The sequence below is a fragment of the Styela clava genome, chromosome 6 (assembly GCF_964204865.1).
Source record: "Styela clava chromosome 6, kaStyClav1.hap1.2, whole genome shotgun sequence".
NCBI classification, from domain to species: domain Eukaryota; kingdom Metazoa; phylum Chordata; class Ascidiacea; order Stolidobranchia; family Styelidae; genus Styela; species Styela clava.
Window position 1 is genome coordinate 10,351,563 of NC_135255.1, and position 20,734 is coordinate 10,372,296.

At 35.6% G+C, this 20,734-nt stretch overlaps 2 protein-coding genes and 1 pseudogene across 2 annotated transcripts; 2 read left to right on the forward strand and 1 right to left on the reverse strand.

The window, feature by feature from the left end:
* The first annotated feature begins 1,051 nt into the window (after positions 1 to 1,051).
* LOC120330746 (sodium/calcium exchanger 3 pseudogene) lies at positions 1,052 to 6,743 on the forward strand (annotated as a pseudogene).
* A 7,254-nt stretch (positions 6,744 to 13,997) lies between these two features.
* LOC120331041 (WD repeat-containing protein 93-like) lies at positions 13,998 to 16,446 on the forward strand. The gene has a single exon (XM_039398062.2). The coding sequence runs from the start codon at positions 14,106 to 14,108 to the stop codon at positions 16,176 to 16,178; it is 2,073 nt and encodes a 690-aa protein (XP_039253996.2). The 5' UTR covers positions 13,998 to 14,105; the 3' UTR covers positions 16,179 to 16,446.
* Positions 16,447 to 16,538: 92 nt separating this feature from the next.
* On the reverse strand, positions 16,539 to 20,471 carry LOC120331042 (uncharacterized). The gene is made up of 2 exons (XM_078113794.1): positions 18,183 to 20,471; positions 16,539 to 16,677 (listed from the first exon to the last, which is right to left on the reverse strand). Exon 1 carries the CDS (start codon positions 19,403 to 19,405, stop codon positions 18,566 to 18,568), a length of 840 nt encoding a protein of 279 aa, XP_077969920.1. The 5' UTR covers positions 19,406 to 20,471; the 3' UTR covers positions 16,539 to 16,677; positions 18,183 to 18,565.
* Between the last annotated feature and the right edge of the window lie 263 nt (positions 20,472 to 20,734).

Genomic DNA, 20,734 nt, shown 5'->3' on the forward strand with positions numbered 1-20,734 from the left:
GTATCTAAGCACGTGACAGAAGCTATCGCGTGTCTTGTTTACGCGTATCGTCGTCTGATACATTTCGAGTGTTTTGCAAATTTTACGTCGTTTTGCGTAAGACAGTATAATGTTCTTAGAACAAGATAGGTAGGACTCAAATTCATAGCCGGCGACGTTACGAGAAGACTACGGACCTATTCTGAATCGGAGTTTTTTGTTTCTCTCATTTTGACTGGTTAAAAATTAATTGTTTATCGGTTGGGATTTACCGTACTTTTAGTTGAATTTCAGTTACGTTATCAGTTCAAAGGATTCAAAATGCTATCACGAATTGAGAGACTAACAGAGAGCTCTATTAATCTATGAATGAAAAAAGCAATTTAATAGCATTTCGTTATGGCGATAGGTTATGATATGCAGATATGTATATACGCCCCCGGCACGATTTTTTGATAGTGCTCATCTTAAGTAAAAGCAAATATAAAAAGTTGGAAAATTATTAACTTATGAATAAATACATCATAGCGGGGTTGGGCGTTCTGTTGCGTAGGACAAACTCTTGTCGGTAAACACGTAACTTATTTAAACAAACTTTGTTAGGCGTGGCTCCTCATAACTTTTAGATTTATTCCACTATAGATCTTTCGTAAGTTTTAGGAGTATCATTTGCGGGTGTCAGATTCATGACTATTCACATTTTAGTATCAGGGAGTAAACTATTATATTTGTGTAGGAGAAATCCACATTCAAGAAAAAGTATATTTACTCAGAAACGACTACACATTATTATTAAGACTATTATTTATCCAAGAATTTATGGGTGTGATTATGTTGTACGAGTGATTGTTCTACTGATAGTTGACAGTTGATCGGCACGTAGGACAAATTTTTCTTTTTAGTTTTTGTGACTGTTTGAATTGAAGTTTATCTTTTATGAATTGTGACTTACAGAAGGGCGTAGTGCTAAGACTACTGAATTCTTCAGTTGTGGCCATAAATTTCATCATACTTTTTGCATGTGACTTTGTTTTATACCAGCTTTCTTAATAATACCGATGTATTTTTTCAGATACTATCAGAAATGACAAATGTTTAGTTTAAAATAACACCTTTTTCAACTAAACAATTATTAGCACTTCTAAATAAGAAGCAAGATGAGTAATGTGACATCCTCATCTATCATGGATAATGTGACCACGCCATCCTCCTGTGCAATGTTCCTTGACTATGATTGTAACAATGGAATCATTTTACCTTTGGTGAATGAATCTCAATGGAGTACTGGATTCAGAGCATGTCTTTATCTGATTGGTCTGTTGTGGAGCTTCATGTTTGTCGCCATCATAGCTGATACATTCATGTGTGCAATTGAAGTCATCACTAGCAAGACAACTGAAATAAAAGTTGCAAGACGAGACAAAGAGGAAGGGTATGAAATAATTGAAGTACGAGTTTGGAATGATACAGTTGCTAATCTTACTTTGATGGCTCTTGGTTCGAGTGCTCCTGAGATTTTGCTTTCTATTATTGAAATCACGACGAATAACTTTAGAGCTGGGGAACTTGGTCCTAGCACTATTGTTGGATCTGCTGCTTTCAATCTTTTGATTATCATTGGAGTTTGCATTGTCGGAATTCCAGAAGGTGAAAAAAGAACAATCAAGAGATATAAAGTATTTGCAACAACTTCGCTTTTTGCCATTTTTGCTTATGTTTGGCTGTATCTTGTTCTTGTTCCAATAACTAAAAATGAAGTTCATCTCTGGGAAGCAGTAGCTACATTTGCCTTTTTTCCTATATTAGTAATCTTCGCTTTCATAGCTGACAAAGATTATTGTGGAAAGAAAAAAGTGAAAGGAAGCACAATTGAGATTGAAATGGGTGACGTTGAAGATTCAGCTTTGATGAATGTCACAGAATCTCAGGAAGAGAAGTTGAAAGGTGTTGTAAGTGCATTTATGCAAAATCTTGATAAACCAGAGAATATTTCAGAAGAAGATGCTGCTTTGATCGCTGTCCACAAAATTCAGAAAGATGTTCCACACAGCAGGGCATGGTATAGGGTGAAAGCATCGAGAGACATGCTAGCTGGAAAAAGAGTTGATCCTAGTTTAGGTAACACTCTCGAAAGACTCAGTGAGTCCTCACCTGACAAACTCAAGCACAAGGTTGAAGTCAACCAAATTCTTGGCAAAACACAATCTGAGGAAGCAATAGTCGAATTTGATGCTGTTTCGTGCTCTGTACTTGAGAATTGTGGCTCGGTTAAACTTTCAGTTGTGAGATCTGGTAATACTGCAAGCAAAGTATCTGTCAGGTATGAAACGGTTGATGGGACAGCAAATGCAGGTGAAGACTATACACCTATCAAGGGGGAGATGACCTTTTATCCACAAGAAGTAAGAAAATATGTTGAAGTGTACATTGTTGATGATGATGTATGGGAGCCAGATGAAACATTTTTTGTCAGATTGTACTTAGATGTAGAAGATATGAATGGAGAGAAAATAAAATTGGGAAGAAAAAATATAAATCAAGTTACAATTATCAATGATGACGAACCAGGCACTGTAGAATTTACAAAACCAAGTTACTTAGTGAAGGAAAGTGTTGGTACTGCTCAGATACCTCTCCATAGGTTTGATGGTGCTGATGGAATCGTTACAGTTACTTGGACAACGGAGAATATCACAGCAAAAGAAGGTGCAGACTTTATTGGCCATGAAGGAAAAATAACATTTGAGCATGGTGAAGACACAAAAAATATAGAAGTTCCAATTGTGAATGATCACAAAACAGAAAAAGATGAAAGTTTCCAAATAATTTTGAGATCGATATCAGAGGGAGCAAAATTAGGACATACACAGAAAACAGTTGTGACAATTGTAGGAGATGAAGAATTTGATGGATTGATCAAAAGAGTCATTGCCAAAACACATCTGAAATTGAAAAAAATGAAACTAGGATCACAATCCTGGGCAGATCAATTCGCAGAAGCTATGAATGTAAATGGCGGAGATATTGAAAATGCTACAGCTGGTGATTATGTCATGCATTTACTTACATTTGGATTCAAGTTTATTTGTGCGTTTGTTCCCCCACCTTCAGTCGGAGGAGGATACCCATGCTTCCTCTGTGCACTTGTAGTTATCGCTATTCTTACAGCTCTTATTCAAGATCTAGCGTCCATATTTGGATGTCTCATCAGTCTTAAACCGAGCGTAACAGCAATTACATTTGTAGCTCTTGGTACATCATTACCTGATCTCTTTGCAAGCAAGACAGCGGCAATACAAGAAAAATATGCAGACAATAGCATTGGAAATGTAACTGGAAGCAACAGTGTAAATGTGTTTCTTGGGCTTGGTCTTCCGTGGCTTATAGCTGCTATATATTGGAAAGTGAAATACAACAGTCCCTTTCCCATTGAATCTGGAAACCTGGGATTCAGCATAGCTATCTACTCCATCTGTGCTGTTTTATGTACTCTGACATTAATAATCCGTAGACTGACATCATGTTCTGGAAAAACTGAACTCGGCGGACCAATGCCAGCAAGATATATTTCAGCCTTATTTTTTTTCACTCTGTGGTTGACATATATCATGCTTTCTGCTTTACAAGCTTATGATATTATACCTGGTTTTTAATCTGCTGCTTCTTATACACTCAAGTGGAAATGGAAGAAGGTCTGCTTCGAAGTTGGGAAAGATGCAATTGACTCAGAAATAAAAATATAGTGATGTAATAATGCCTCTCATAAATTTTGAGACAGAATATACAATGAGTGATTAAACATCTTGAATGTAAGGTCATGTTAAAAGCATGTCGGCCCGCCATACTATGTTTGCTTTTTTACAACCTATAAAATTATATCGTATGGTATACTACAATTATAAAGAGTCCTACACATACATTCCAAATCCATGTTAGGTGTAATAGAGAAGAAGACCACATACTATAAAAATAACATAATTTCTCACTCATAATCAATATGCTCAAATGTTTATTGATTTGTTATAGAGTACTATTGATTTCTTCTATGGCTTAGGTTCAGCCCCATGTCCTATGGGAATTTAAAAAACCATACCTACCAGTTTATCATTGTATTGATATCATTATATTACCAATGTTTTTTTTTTTTTTTACTCATTTACTTCTTAATTAATTATGTTCAAATAATTTGCACAAATCATAGTATATAATTATCATGTTATTTGTTAGAGATGTGCTCGCACATAATAAATATATATATATCATATATTCAGAACAGGTTTTAATTCTGATTCTGCAATTTTTATGAGCATTATAAAATATCCTAATCTTCATTATACTTTAATCATAATGTCTAGACTCCAATAATCACAGTGAAACCATGTCAGAATCTAGTAATAGGATATGTGATATGGCGTATAAAATTATCACAGAATATTTACTCACAATCAAGTATACCCACAGATACCATGCAGTTAGCTCCATACTTGATATATTGTGGTGAACCGATATACAATACTCCAGCGCCATTGATACTGAATAGTTACTGAATAATTAATGTAATATATACCTATAGGTGACAATCATGCAGCCTATCTTTTATAAATTTGTGTTAAATTATTCCTATATGATGATGTATTACTGCCTAATTCATTCAGTCTTGTATTACCGTATTGACGTCTGAATAATGAATATCGTTGGATTGGGATTGGACCTCTTTCTATTAAAATTCAGTGGGTTAGTTTAAGCTGAAGAGAATAATTTAAGAAATTGATAAGCTGGGAATCTAAATTTCCAATTGCTGCCTGCGTGATTACATCTTTTGGTGTATATTCTTGGTATTTAATGCATAAAAGGAGGAAACATGTAAAACTGAATGTATTTAATACAGATGCATATTTTCATATAAATTCTAATACAGAAATTTAATTTTTTGTTCGAATGTCATAATTGCAGGGCAATAAAACTTGATACTTACGCAATAACAAGACGTTTCGTTTTCAAAATAGTTTCAAATGAATGTGGTTTTGATATAAAATAAAAGCATGCCGAAATATACTTTAATAATGTGAAACATTCTTATTGATCTGAAATTTAATGAGCCATCATATTACTTGAAATGTAACACACGCAATGAACACAACAGAGTTTTATGGGTACTCCTGAAGTATGCGCACCAAGATGTCGCACAACCTGAACCATAAACTGGTACACAACCTGAGTTCAGATTGTGCGCATAATTCAGGAGGTCTGTTTTATGTTATGTGTTGAGGTAGATATTAACTTTAATATTGTATTAAATCATGGTGAAGTTGTTGATGCCTCACAAAAATTTGTCCTAACTCCAACACTTTTTATAGTGCTATAATTTTGTAGTTTTATTGCAATGAAATGTGTGCTTGCTTTAAATGTTATTTCACAACTTTTATTCTTTTGAATTTTAAATATGCATTTGTTGCTATTATCAATATCAGTTTTCTCTGGTCATAATTTCAAAAATATTTTGGAGAAATGTCTTTCTCTAATAACTATTAAATGAAAGTTTGTTTTTTGTTATTTTTAATTACATCTATATTGTGTAATATTGTCTAAGTGGGCTGAGCATTTTATTTATGTAAATAGGAAACCAATTTGTAAAACCAAGGCAAGCAAACAACAAAACACCAAAGTAAATATTTCCAAATTCTTCACATGGATTGGTTGTCCACCTTTTATTTTTATTTTTTTATAGTTTTTTTCATCATGTATATATATATATATATAATGAATAATGTATTTGCTATAGCACGTTTTACAAGGCAATTGACTCCACATTTCAACCTTAAGTAATTGGCGTATATTTACGGCCAATTAATCGCTTTAATTTCATTCAAAGTGTTATTACCATCAATGCGGTGCGACAATATGTCCGGTTGAGGAATTCTTCTACGTCCTTATGATTTAGAAATTCTTGTGTAATAAAATGATACTCTTCTGTCGATCCACGATTCAATAACCATAGTTTCCTTTCCGCGTAAACTGTCAGTAATAAACATTGATCTTAAGAAATTTGTTGTAAATGAAAACAACAATTGATCCATATACTTCACAAACAGTGTATGTGATACGTTATGGTTCTTATAATATGCCGAATCTCAGAGATGCTTCTGTGCATATCTTCAGTTTATGATTTTCGATTAAGCTTGCTACTTTAACTACCTTTTTGTAATATTGTACAACGTTTTGAATGGGCTCACTTTTTGAAGACTGAGCCCGTCGGAAATTATTAATTCGAAGCAACCGAGCTATTGCCGCTGTTTACAACGCTTGTGATTTATTCTACAAGATTGATCATGCTTTTTTTATTTACTTAAACCAGGACTTAAAAGCCATTCTGGCTTACATACAACTCTGTCGTGGTCTTTATTTCTGTCGTTTAGAATTTACATTCATTACTTCCAAATCAAACTGCAATGTCTGCCATTGTTATTTTTATTTATGTTTGACATGAGTGTGGAAACAATCAAGGGAACTTGTCAGTGTCAATTAAATTAAGCGCGGAAATCAGTTGATTCATGCTTTTATCTCCTTGACTATTTTATGTCTGTTTCCATTGCGGTACCAATTTACTCATTCTAAATGACCTCTTTTCTACGTCGTCTATTGAAGCGGAAGTAATAATTTAAGGAGGTTATTGTATTTTTGTTTTTTGCTATTCTATCCTAGTTGCTGCACCACCAATCTACTTTATTTGTACAATTTCAAAAATAAAAAAATCTCGAAATATTCTTTGATTATACTTGTTTCTGCTTTGGGACGGGTGGTCTTTTCAAATGCACGGACATTTTCTAATATTCTAGCAGAACCGCGTATTTCGAGGCGGACTCAATGAGTAAATAAAAGTAACTGAACTTTATTCCACTTTGAGAAGTATTTTCATCCATATGCTTCTTGTACAATTAGTATACGGATTCTATGCTCTTCTGCAGGGAACGTATGGAGAAACTGGAGAGTTATAAGATGACTAATAAAGATGCGACTCCACTATGTATGGTGGACGCCGTGATGAATCAATTCTATCTTATATTATGGTCGTTATATGTGACAGTCCAAGAGAATGTATTGTTACCCCCATAGCATGATGCATGAGTCTCAATGGTTACGGAGTCGACTGATTATTATATCCAAGAACTAATTTATTCCAAAATTGGAACGCCACTTGGGAGTTAGACTGCTTTAAGAATTTAATTTGCACGGTTACATAAATTGCCTTTTATTATTGTTATTTATGGTTGAGTCTGGTGGCGTGTAAACGACTGTAATGCAAATTTAGGAATTCGAACATATTTAATAAGTTATGGTCTACGGAGTATGCGTGACTGCGAAATTCCGTAGGAGTCAATAAAACATATTTCCTTTTCTCAATGCTTGGTTCAAACACGCTATAGAAAACTGGCATAGGTTGGGCGAATCTCGTAATGTATATATATATATATATATATATTATAATATGACAAGAGTGTCCGTTACGAATATGCATACTGATAATAGCATCCTTATTTAGATTTCAAATTCTACTAAAATATAGTCATACATTACCGAATTTATGCAAGAATATGCCTGTCGAATAGCGACAAGCGAAAAATGGGGAAGATAGATGGAATTTCCTGATAACTTGAATATAAAAGGTAACGAAATGAAATGAAAACTGATTTATTAATGAAGATCGTTTGGAGATCAGATTGATATGGCGTGGATTCATTAACATGTAGCTTCCAGAGTGTAGGTATTCCACAACCGTAACTCTGTGGTTTTAAACGAAGTTTCGCTGCCTTTTCTTTGAACATGCTAAAATGAAAATCGTCCGTCAATAATTTGGTGTTTTAATTATCGCCATTGTAAAATAACGTGTCCCTTGAATTCCATGCCGTTCTCTGTGCAGGCAAATGCATAAATGCTTTTTAAAACCTTCATTTTGCATCATTATTTAATAAAAACCGCGTTGTCATATCACGGAAAATATTGCATTTTCCTTTCATTTGTGTCAGACAGAAGAGTGCAAAATCGATTTCCGCTCCATTGAACGCATTTCAATCGGGCGACGGACGTGAAAAATTCATGAGCATTCTAAATAGTTGATGCGCGAATGGGTCCGGCTGAGCTTACATATTTAAATTTATAAAATCTTCAATATTTTAGTTTACTTGCTTTCACGAGATGTACGGATGACCTTTATAAAACTGATCTTTTTTTCCGGTGCGTATATTCTGGGACCCAAGTCAAGCGATTGGCTGTAATGTGCGTCAGTTAATTAACTAAATGGCGCAACGTTAAGATAAAAATACAAAAATGAATAAAATACATTTTGACATTCAATGGGCTAATTTATTGATTCTGTTATTTTCACTCAGAAAGGCGAATAATGATGTAGGCAAGCAGTCTTTTAATGGCCAAAAGTAATGTCATTAAACGAGCGGAATCTTTTCGGTTTTTCATAATGAATTTCCCTGGGGGTGAAATGAGTCTGCTAACAGAGATCTAACTCCGGAAACCTTCCTGTAAGATGAAATCTTCAATATTTTACATCACGTAAGAATGGATGTAATCAATGAAAACAGATTTGCAATTATTTGTCCGGGTTAAAATAATTGTTGTTTACATCTTATGCATACATATGCAAGTGTTTTACCTGCATTGTGTAACTGGACCATGCCTAATTTTCACTTGTATGCAAATAGAGTGGGCTATGCCGGCCTTCTTTTCAGAACATTATTCCCTATCTCTACTGCATTTTTTTTTTCATAAATTAAATGATGCCATTGGCACAGAACGCAATTGAATAGATTATTGGCGCTTTTATAATGCATAAAGTTAATTCGTTTCTCGCGTCTTAAATGCTGGACTGAAACACAATTTTGCCTCTGAAATAATAGGCCCTTTTAATCACAAGTCATGCAGATACAAACAATAACTAGGAAAGTTCCATAAATAAAGAATATATGCAAAAACATTACTAACGTCTACAGTAGGCCGCTTTACATATTTGAACATGAGAGAGACTGCCTGTCAATCGTTAGACGCAATTCTACCGTGCAATTACCTTAGTTCCCTCGTGAATAATTAAGCTAGGAATAGCAGCTAATGTGGAATAATCGTATAATTTACGGAAAATCGCGGAAATACCGTTTAGTTTTTGCTTCGATGACAGCTGAGTAAAGATTTCACACAAGGTTAAATTTTTTTCTCTCGGGATTAGAAAGCTCTGACAATGAACTTCACAGCTGTCAAGGCCAAATGATTTTTGTCGATAATTGTCAAGTAGGCTATTCCACCTGGGCCACAATATCTAAAGTTAATCATACACTGCAAGTTGATGGAAACGTTAATAATATATTTGGGGACAAGCAGCCACTGATAAATTTTTATCAAACTTTTAGTTGGACTTTTGCTCGAACCAAGGCCATGTACAAGCTGATACTGATATCCAACGAAATGAAAGGAATTACTATTATTAGGAAGGACCGAAGTTTTTTCGGTTCTGCATTGCCTACCTAATTTTTTACATTACACCCTGGGTGAGGTGGGGGCATAGGATTTGTATCCAAGATGTGTATACTTGGGCTTACCATACTTCCCGCTTTAGGCGGGACAGTCCCGCTTTTTAGCGTCTTGTCCCGCCGTCCCGACAAGTCAGTCAAATATCACGCTTTTGCGTTCAGCCATCCAGCATAATGCACGAACATGTTCTTGTTAATGTTGTTACTGTGTATCACAACGCTAGCCTACTTACTGAAGGTGAAGGCGTAATTTTGTTTGTTTCGTTGTTTCCCGCTAACATTGTTAGCGAACGTATCACATGTAAAATCAATTCTAATTGGTCCTGTTCGGACATTCACGTGAATTTAACATTGAGCAACATTTTTTGAGCAACGTCTTTTTGAAGGTGTTATCTACAGAAAAGCATGCTTAAGGAATAAGTAAATTCTCAATGCTTGAAAACGGCAGTCTATTTCATTATTCTTTATTCCTTTTGCTGTACATAAAAAAATCTAAATTCGGATCATTTGTATCGTTAACGTCTATTCCTCTCTATTTTTCGAACTGAACCCGATATTTAGACAGAGAATATGGGCATGAACTCTCGATGACAATATGGTCAGTGAAGATAGTCGGAATGACTTTGAATGTAGGCCTATGTAGTAAAATCGGAAACTATAAAGTTACAGGATCACAGCTAAGAGGTCGTGTATTTGGAGGCGCCCCGCTTTGAGGTCCAAAAATAATGGTAACCCTATGTATACTGCAATGCCAACACGGCTAAGTTGAACGTTTTAATCGCTGGGCTGCCCCGCCGCCCTATTCCGTGATCTTCATATTTTTGTACAGTACATGCAATGTCATAAGAAGTCAATGCCACCTCATACGATTGCAATGATCTTGTTAAAAATAAATTACCTCTTCTCCTTTGTAATTTTGAGTTAATGACATTATATCTATATGATGCGTTATATGATTGTTAATAAATTTTCTTATTTAATTGTAGTTAGTCAACTTAGTAGTTAATTGAGATTTACTGGATGTTCTGATAATACAGATTCATACAAAAATAAAAATTGCTTTGGAAAATTCTTGCCACGCAATGGTTATATGTACGCTAACGTGAGTTCAAAAAAAGTGTGTGATGGTTCATTTTGAAAAACACAAAACTTTGGCCACAACAGTCGGATTGTGTATGATCAGGCCTTCATACTACAATTTCTATTGGCATTGTGATTGCAGAATCATTAATATTGAAATATTGTTTAGAAAGCAGTCTATTTGATTTATTTCTATTCTGTAACAACGCGACAACAAATTTAGAAGTGATATGCAGGAGTACGTAAAACAATCATACCCCTGCCCTATAAAATGTCTATAATATATATTGACCGTATCTTTATACTGAAACAAAATGCTATTGTTCAACATTTCGTGATTTTGCAATTCGATATATTTTCTTAAAAAATAAATGCCTGACTTATACCACAGCAGATTTGTATGTGAGACTATTCAAGATAGCATCAGCTTGACACTCCAACTAACCGCGAATCGAATAAATTCAAATATGGGGGATGTACTTTCGTCGACGTCCATGTAATAGCTGTGAACAAACTTTAGTGCCATATGAATATTTTATATCATATATTCATCTAGTGCTCGGATGTCAAACTTATGCAACAAGTTCGTCAACTTTATTTCCGGGTTTTCTATGTTGTATATAATATATCTCATGCTGTGTTTTTGATGTATTACATGACATGATGACATTAATCCGTCGAAAAGAGGTTTACTATAAAATCTGTAAAACCACCAGACCCAGACCAGCAAATGTATAAAATATTGACATCTAGAAGACGAAAGTGGTGTCAAAAGTACAGGGGTATTGAGTTACTTTCGATTTCGTTTGAATTGGCCACAATAATCCGAATGGTGTCTGTCTCAACGACAAATGGCGTTATATAACGAGCTGCAAATGTCTTTTGAAATGCTTGCCAAGTGTCTCATTCAGATAAACTTGTGATTGATTATAAAAAATTATTCATAGCCTGATCGTAAATATATACTCCTGATCGATATGTAGATATTGTGGCTCATGTTCATGAAAGTCATTCAAATGGCTTGCATACTGATATAGTGTAACGAGAGATTGATTATGGCTGTGAATTATATAATGTATTTGAAAGATTAAATTATAATATCGTGATTACCGAGTTAAAAATTTCGAAGGAACTAAATACGCACAAACTAAATCCTCAGACCGTATCCCGAAAACTAAATAGTGTTAATTTAATAAATAATCCAATTTCAAATTTTGTTACATTAACGATGAAACTTTACATCGTGCACCCATATAGCCTACAGTACTGTATATTCATATGCTTTATCGCTTTACTCTATGACTAATGAGTATTAAGCTATGTTGCAACAAGCGAAGATTAACACTACGTAGCATTTTCCATGGTCTACACCATGCTACACTACATGGTCATGTTGATTGCGATGCATTTATTCTTCGTCTTCTTCTTACGTATGTGACTCTTTTTTTATTAAACTTGGCGATATTTTGGATCACGGAAGTTTGAGTCTCACTGGTCTAGAACCTTGTTTGAAATAAAAAGCCGTCATTCTCTAATAATAACCGCCGTTTTTGCAAATGCTTCGTGGGAATGGAAATTGCAGTGTGTTTAACCAAGGCTTAGTAATTTAAAAAATTCTAAAAAGATTCATGCCTTGTTCTGCATAAAGCAGAAAATATTATGACAAAACAGTGCCACACATGACTCGCGTTTTCGTATTCTAAACTCGCTATAAATCAGCGTTTCCCAAACTTTTTCGGCCACGGAACACTTCCACGTTTTATCTCGCTTGAATGAAAGAGTAAAATTGATAAAGTAAAAGTTGTCAAATGCGCGGGGAAAACTAACAGAATTGTGTTAAACATACTTGAAATATGCTTGAATATTTTACATGTTGCCAATGTTAAAAAGGTTTCTTAATTTAATATGAATCAATAAATTCACTTTACCATTTATGTCATTTACTCTCCATTACGTAGTGTTTGCCTTAAATGTTACGTCTAATGGGGGTAGAAGTACTTGCTGCAATTTCGCCGCAGTTTATTTATCAACTTAATAGAGTTTAGCTAGCGAAAATGAGTGATTTTTTCAGCATTTTAAAGTAAAACCAGGCTGATACGGAGGAAGAAGAGTTGACCTTTTTGCCTTTATTCTTTAGACCTACACGTCTGCCTATAGCAAAACCAAAAAGATTGTTGTAAACTTGATAATGAACTTATGAATGAATAACAGTCAAAAAGCTAGGCGACGTATTTTTGTACGTACGTAATTTTGTATGACTTATCGCAAACGCCACTACCCTTTTCCAGTTAGGCCGACGGTGACGCGATATTGAACGGTCAGTTGGGCGACAACTTCACGTTTCAAAGATCAGGGCTCCCCAAACTCGCGGCCCCATTTGGATATATATATAAATTTTTTTCGCGGACCTTGTCCACGTTAACAATGCTAAACAGTTCGAAAGATGCATTTTTGATGTTTTGTAAAATTGGTTTTCTCTTTGCGGCCCCTAAAATTCGATTCGCGGCCCCTAATTTGGGAATCGACAAATCTCCATAGCGACCATTTTAGACGTATTTTTTATTCCTTTTCCACGGAACACTTCGAAGTTGCTTGCGGAACACAGTTTGGGAAACACTGCTATAAATGAAAGATAATGAATAGACAGTCCACCAAACGTATTTTTTTTTACATTTCAATAGCATTGCGTTGCCATTCTTTTGGTTATAGCATATTAGTATTTATTCACTGTTATATTTTATTTTTTCGTGTAGCAGCATCTCCCTCTTGTGACGGGGTTAAATGTCATCACCATGGTTTAATTGCAACAGCCCAAAGCCTATACACATAACGCCGAGGTCATTGCTGGGAAGCTCGTATCAATTTTGTTTTGTACCGGTATGCAACAAAGCGTATATACCGGTATATATTCTGTAGTTGTTTTTTATACGATTTAGCCGATAATTCTGTAGTGTGCCTGTAATCACTGAAATGAGCAAGAGATGCAGTTGGGAATTTCCCCTTTGAATGAAATTACAAGCAAAAAAAAAGAGGGGGACGGAATCTCATTCATTTGTTTCTCAAAACAGACACACACATCGCATTAACATTTGCAGAATAAATTTATTTGAAACTAACTTAATTTTATTAAAGTACAGAAGTGTTCCGCAAAAATATTTTTATTTGCTCAGTGCGCCGCGCGCAAAAAAGTTGGTTATCTAGGATTTGATGTGATTTTCATATTTATCAAGCAGTATAAAAAAAATGACAAGACAGTAAGATGACTTCATTATGATTATATGGCATGGTTCAGGTCTGGGGATAGTTTACCAGTTATTTGTTGGAGATGCATTGACTTGAAGAGCTGGTTGGTTTCTGTCTGGTACGCCATTGAATACACTCTTCCATTTATTTTAACTACTAATTTTTTTATATTTCTGTCAGATTATGGAAGTGAATGGCTCGTAATTATTAATAAAGCAATATAATTAAATTATATATCAACTTATTATTTGATCACATATTTGAAGAAGAATGCCGTTTTACATTCGAGCAAGACAGCAAGACATTCCAACTCCAACGATCAGCAGTGTTGGATCAGACGATGAAGATAATTTCATTACCGATCCCGAAAAAATTTTTGACGAACTTCCTCAACCTTTCAGATTGATTAATAAAATTGTAAATGAAATATTCGAAGCTTCATGGGACAACATTTCAGCGCTCGAAATTGAACGGGAATTGGAGGCAAAAAGGGTGCGTCCACCAACATATACACCATCATCAGCATTTGAAAAATTTCAAAATGTATCTTGTATGTGTAGCACTGACAGCAACTTACTTTTTCTTGGCCTTGAAAATTCTTTGGTTGTCATCAATAATGACACACTAGAAATGATTTGTTCTTGGTCGCCGGAAGAGGGAATTTGTGTTGATAGAATCATGTGTAGTTATCATCAAACTAGTGATTTGTATTTACTTGCCATTATAGATGACATGGGCTTTGCTCGATTACTTGTTTTGGAAAATGACACTTTCCACTTTGTTGCTATTCTGAATGAACTTCTTGAAGGCTCACCCAAATCAAATGCAACAAAATTTGAGATATCTGCTGATGGTCAACACTGCTCTGTGGCTTTGGAATCTGAGAAAGTTTGCTGGATTGAATTTTATAAAATACCAATAGAAAACTGGACAAAAGAAATAGAAACTGGAAGAAAGGAATATTTAAAGAAAGTAGAATCAATGACAGCAACATCTACAAGTGATATGTCTGTGGAAAATGATCCCACAAAAGAGTCTTCCTCTGAATTGGCATTTCCAGAAATAAAATATTCACCACTGAGTCTGGTTTTGAAAGTCAACCAACCACTACCTATTAAAGGGACAAACGCGAAAACAGCTCAGCAAATGCTGGACCAAGTAAATTCTGGTGATGTTATAGGTGATGGGACATTCCATGGTGTCACCGATACTTCATTTGTTATCCAAGAAAAATTATTTGCTCATCTTAATGAAAGAGACTTGATGTTTTCCGAAGATGAAATCGTTACTGAAACCAATTATCCCTCATTTTATTTTCTGAAAAAAAGTTGTATGGAACCGAGTATACAAGGCAAGGTTGATTCCATTTACACTCATGTAGGAATTTGGTTTTCACATCATCATAATTTCTACATCTACCAGTTAAACAAAGGAGGAAAAAATATTGAGTTTAGACCTGATAGTGTTTGGCCACAATCTTCAAATATTACCTGCTGTGTTTTGGCTAACTCAACCATGCTTCTGGCCATAGGCGTCAAAAAGGGCTCTTTGACACTTTGGGATAGAAATATGGGACTTGTGAAACATGTTGTCTCAATCTGCAACACTGTTGCAATCACCAGTATTAGCTTTTTAAACACGATGGATAATGGTGTAAATAATAATCAACACATGGCAGAAAATGTACAATTGTTGGTTGGTTGTGCTAATGGTCAAATTTCAAAAATATGCTGCGAAAAAGAAAAAAAGCCGCTGATAGTTGTTCCTGCAGCTTCAACTCAAGAGAATTCCTTCGCCCTAATCAAACCTATACTCAATCTATCGCAAGTATTTTTAATAGTTTTGCAAGATGGAAACATGTTATTAAGGAGCACTGATAGAGATGAGATCTATTGCAACCTTTCTTTACCAGTAGATTACAAATTCGAAAATCCTTTTGAAACAGGCATTTTGCTGGATCCAAACGGTGAAGTTTTGCATGTGAGGGGAAGTAAATTGTTATCAAATGACAATGACATATTTTTGTTTCATCTTCGAAGTTTTCCAACTCTGGACAAAATCCGAGAATCACAAGAAGAGGAACAGTATGACAAGCCAACAAAATTCAATGATGTGATTCAGAATCTTCTCACTCAGCGAATGCAGAAACAAGCCGCTCGTACATCTATTCTTGCATCAAGATGGCACAATCTTCACAAACAACTTAATATTGTTCTCAACTTGAAGGAAACAATGCTTATGAGTAAGAAAGAAGCTCAATACTCACAATCTTCTTCACCTGCATCTCACTGGAGTCGAACGACAACTAAAATTATTGCACACAACAAAGACCTTAAAACATAAGGAATTTATATTTGGTTCTACAACTTCCTTCATCAATATCACGAGTTATTCATGGCCTTTGTTACCTGCCATACCATAGTATCACCGTCTAATTAACTTGAGGGAAATGACAAAATAGGGTTTTAGGAATGGTATCAGACTTATGTAAATTGTAATTCAGATATAGCACTGTTTTTATTTTTAAATACACTTTATATATTTTGAATGATTTTTCCTTGAAGGTATCCTCCTAGGCTATGGTTAGAGCCGGTCAGAGGTCTTGTATAGGCTCAGGTTAATCCACTGATCGGCCTACAGTGCACTACCGCATCCGAGATGTAAGGAAGTCGATCCGTCATTGTACCTAATTGGTTTGCCCAGACCTTTCTCAGATAAAAGCAAAATTCTTTCCGTTTATTGTTTTTGTGCTTGCTTTGTACTTTCCAGTTCATGATTCACTGATTGGTGGGGCTGGAGAGCTGGTTTGAAATCCCAATGGCTCCGAAGCTCCGGTTTTTACCTAAAATTGAACTCTAAACTTTTAAATTTAATTTAAAAGTTTAAGTAATATTGAGATTAAACTTGACAAAAATCTCGAAAGGATAGATTTTATTGTTTGATTGAAAATCAGTGGACTATAAATGTGAAAAAATAATCGGACGGTTTAGAACCGAAACCCCTAAACTTTCTGATAGCAAGTGCCTCCAGTTCTGTCTAATATGGTGAGCTTGCCTCCAGCTTCGAAAATATGTTACGGCTCCAGGCCTGCTTATTACTAGTGCGAATATACGGCTAGAGTTCCAAATAGCGACTGTCAATAGAGCGACCACACGACAGCGATTGTCAATAGAGCGACTACACCAGGCCTGCCCAACCTTTTTCATCTCGCGGGCCACTTTCACATAAGAAAATTCGTTACGGACTGCAAACGTTTGTACCAAACTTTAATACCAACCAAGTCCTGATTTCGTTGGAATTTACATAATACATAAAAGGCAAGATTATTAACATAAAACCAATCACGTTAATATTTATTTACTGCATGGTATGCGAAATATTCGAATATGAAGTCGAATATTGGAATAGCAGTTCAATATTCGAATATCTGGTACACAAGGCGTGTTATGATCGTCGTCGCCTATGATCGCACAACATCTTTCAAGTTCGTCGAACAGAACGCACAGTTCTGCGAAAAAAGGACGTCGATGTCCACCAGGGCCCAACACTTGATACATAATACGTAATAATAAGAATCAGCATCCGGATGTAGATAGATGGCGGGAATAATCACACCAAAACCACGAAACATACTTAGGCCTATTTATAACATAGTAAGAAATGAAAAGTCTGCTTACAAAATTTATTGGGCGGCCTCGCGGGTTGGGCACCCTTGGACTACACGATAGCGATCCATTCAAAACAGCGACTTCCTTCCCCCCACACCTCTCTACACACGTACGCACGCACAAACAGGCAAACACTGCGTAGTAAAAGATTGAAACCAAAGGGAACTTCAGGACAACATTTTATTTGGACTAACCCCAATACGAGTTAAGTCGCTATCATAACAGACGCTTTTAATGCGATCGCCATTATGACGGTCGCTGTTTTGACAGTCGCTCACTTGATTACGTCGCTATTATGACAGTCACTGTTTTGACAGTCGCTTTTCGGCCTGGATACCGCAATATACTGCAATTTCCATATTTAAATATATTTCCCCATCGTTGGCATTGGTCGCCTGCAAAATTTTGTTCACAAGGTTTTTCAAGGTTTTGCAGGTGTCGAATATACAGAAACATTTCTGTGCAGTTTACAGCTAACGCATACTTTTGTTAAATTGAACATGTGATTTGAAACAACTCAGAAAAATATAATTCAAATATTCCTATATATATAATTCAATATAAGCTAAATACTAAAATATTTCAACTAATTACGAATATATCGTTTAGTACATTTAATACCGCTCTAGGGAATATTGATAATTTGAACAGCATAGAAAAAATGATGATTCAGATGGACCTGTAGGATAACTGATTGTATCGTCTCGGTACTGATCCCTTCTTCACTGCCCTCACCAGTGTAGGATAATATGCTTTATATGCTCTTCCCTTCACTGCCCTAGTCACAATAGCGTACGACTTATATAAAACTTCGACGCTACCGTAAACCAATTAACAGTGATGTGTTTGTTACATTGGTGATAACTTTGCTGAAGGGACAATTTAGGTTTTGGTCTGATTAGTACGAAAGTGTTAAGTAAGTGATTTGTTCGAATTAGAAAAAGGTTTTGGATCAGTTGGGATCCATCTGAATCATCATTTTTCCTTTGCTGTTCAAATGACTAATATTCCCTACACCGATACGAGCGTTTTCCAAGGTCGATCGAAGTGCAAAAATGGATATCAATAGAGGAAAACAAAGAACAGAGATAATGTCAAACGCAGGTTCAAGTCTTCATCTTTGCAACCACTAACTTTAGCGAGGTCCTTTAAACTCTCACCCATCAAAGTCAATGGCGCCGATTCTTCATCAAAAGAAATGTGATGATTTCTATACACGGGACTTGAAAGAAACATATTCTTCAATTCTCTCAAATTTAGATGATAATCGAGGGCTAATTCGTCTGATCTCTGCTTGTTCATGCCCGTTGGCATGTTATAAATACCTCTGTATCGGTTTATCCATTCACAAACTGGGTGGTCCATACTAAAGAAATCATTGTGCATTGGGCTGAGAAAGTTTTCGTTCAATATTTTGTATCCTGGAAGACTGGCGCGATCGACGACATTCTCGATGTGTAAGTCTGCGAATTCGTGCGAATAGATGGCAACTAATCCACCTTTTTTGACTACTCTTTTACATTCAGTCACAAAGTGGGCTGCGTCCAGATAATGCGCAGTCCCTACACAAACAATCAAATCTACAGAGTTATCATCAACAGGGAACAAATTTCCTTTTCCAAGTAAGAAAGTCACGTTGTTAAATTCGTTCAATTCTCTAGCTTTTTCTATTTGTTCTTCACTGATATCGAATCCTATCGCTTTGTGAAAGAACTGGACATAGTATTTGAGAGATTCGCCGTAGCCACATCCAACGTCCAAGATTAAGTCAAATTTTTTGGAGTCTTTATATAAATTCATCTTTCGGAGACGACCTATAACAAATTCTGCTACGGAAGAAGGATATTTTGGAGTCCATAGATATCGTTCAGCAGTTCCTGACTCTCTCCAGTCTTCTGACATATCAAATAAATATAGTGTACAGTACTAAAACGACAACTAGTTTGAAGGCAAAAAATCTATTAGGCTCTATTTTAAATACAATTTTTCTTATTAACAATGACTGTTGCAATTAAAAGTTCTCGGATTCAAGACCGATTCGCATCATCCCATACCAATATGTAATAAATTGTGAATGAAATGCAGGCAGGGAGAATTTAGGCTTTACTATGTACGAGTGGTAGGGCTGGAAATTTCAAGGAAAACACGTTGACCGGGTAAAATTAACCGGTTAACCGCAGCATGACATTTGACGTAATAATTCATAATTCTAGCTTGTTACGCCACAATGGTTACAAAGAAATTTCGTTCCATCCATCCTATGCAAAGTTACCATCTACCTAAAGCCAAAATTAAGTACGGGTGTCAACGGGTTAGATTTTGGGGGTACCTGGCAGCGACAAAAACGCAGAAAAAAGAACCACACACTAGTCTCTGCCGCACTCCAATTTTTATCCACACAAGTTTTGTTTATTAGAAGTCCCTTTGCAGACGATTGCGTGCAGCCCCGAAGTCACAGCCACACGCAACCTCTCTAAAATGTAAGAAGCTACAAAGAAAGGTACACACAATAAACATCCAGCATTCGACATCTATAACGGGAACAACAAAGCAAAGGGCATCTGCGTCTATTGTATGAGAGGCGCAGACTACCTAACCCAAAATGTGAGTATAACTATCAATTATTGAATAACATAAACACATAATTTCAAATCTTAACACTATTGCGCCAAAACTTAGATAAAATGTATTATATATATTCATCGCTACCAACAATTTGCTTCAGCAGTCTTTTGTCATTGGAAATTGCTATAGAAATAGCAGCAGCGAGCATAGCCCTTACCCTTTCGACTTTGACGTTAGAAAATTCCTTTCCATATTCGTAACGGAAATCGTGCTTACGCTTTGTCTTAATCATGGATAGAAGCAACTATTGTAACTGTGTCACAGTTTGCCCTACCCTACCGTTAACAGAATCAAAACTAGCTTTTAATTATAACAGTAAAAGGTTACGGCAGAACGTAGTTAATTGAAACGTTGAAATAATAACGCAGCGAAGTGCGTTGCATATAATAAAAAAAAACATCGTCCCTCGTAACTCAAAAAAGCACTTTTCCTAGAAATAGGCCCATCGTTACCTTATAAGACGCAGGCTAGAAAATAAGCACAAATCGTTGAAATAAGCACGATATATGGTAACCCTGTATCGGTCAAAGCTTTCACAATATATATATAGAAGACGGCGAATAGCGTATGTGAACTTACTAAAAATACTGTTACTTTGAATATAAA

Coding starts and splice junctions, on each gene's coding strand:
- LOC120331042 (XM_078113794.1), bottom strand. CDS start 19,405: ATGTCAGAAGACTGGAGAGAGTCAGGAACTGCTGAACGATATCTATGG.
- LOC120331041 (XM_039398062.2), top strand. CDS start 14,106: ATGCCGTTTTACATTCGAGCAAGACAGCAAGACATTCCAACTCCAACG.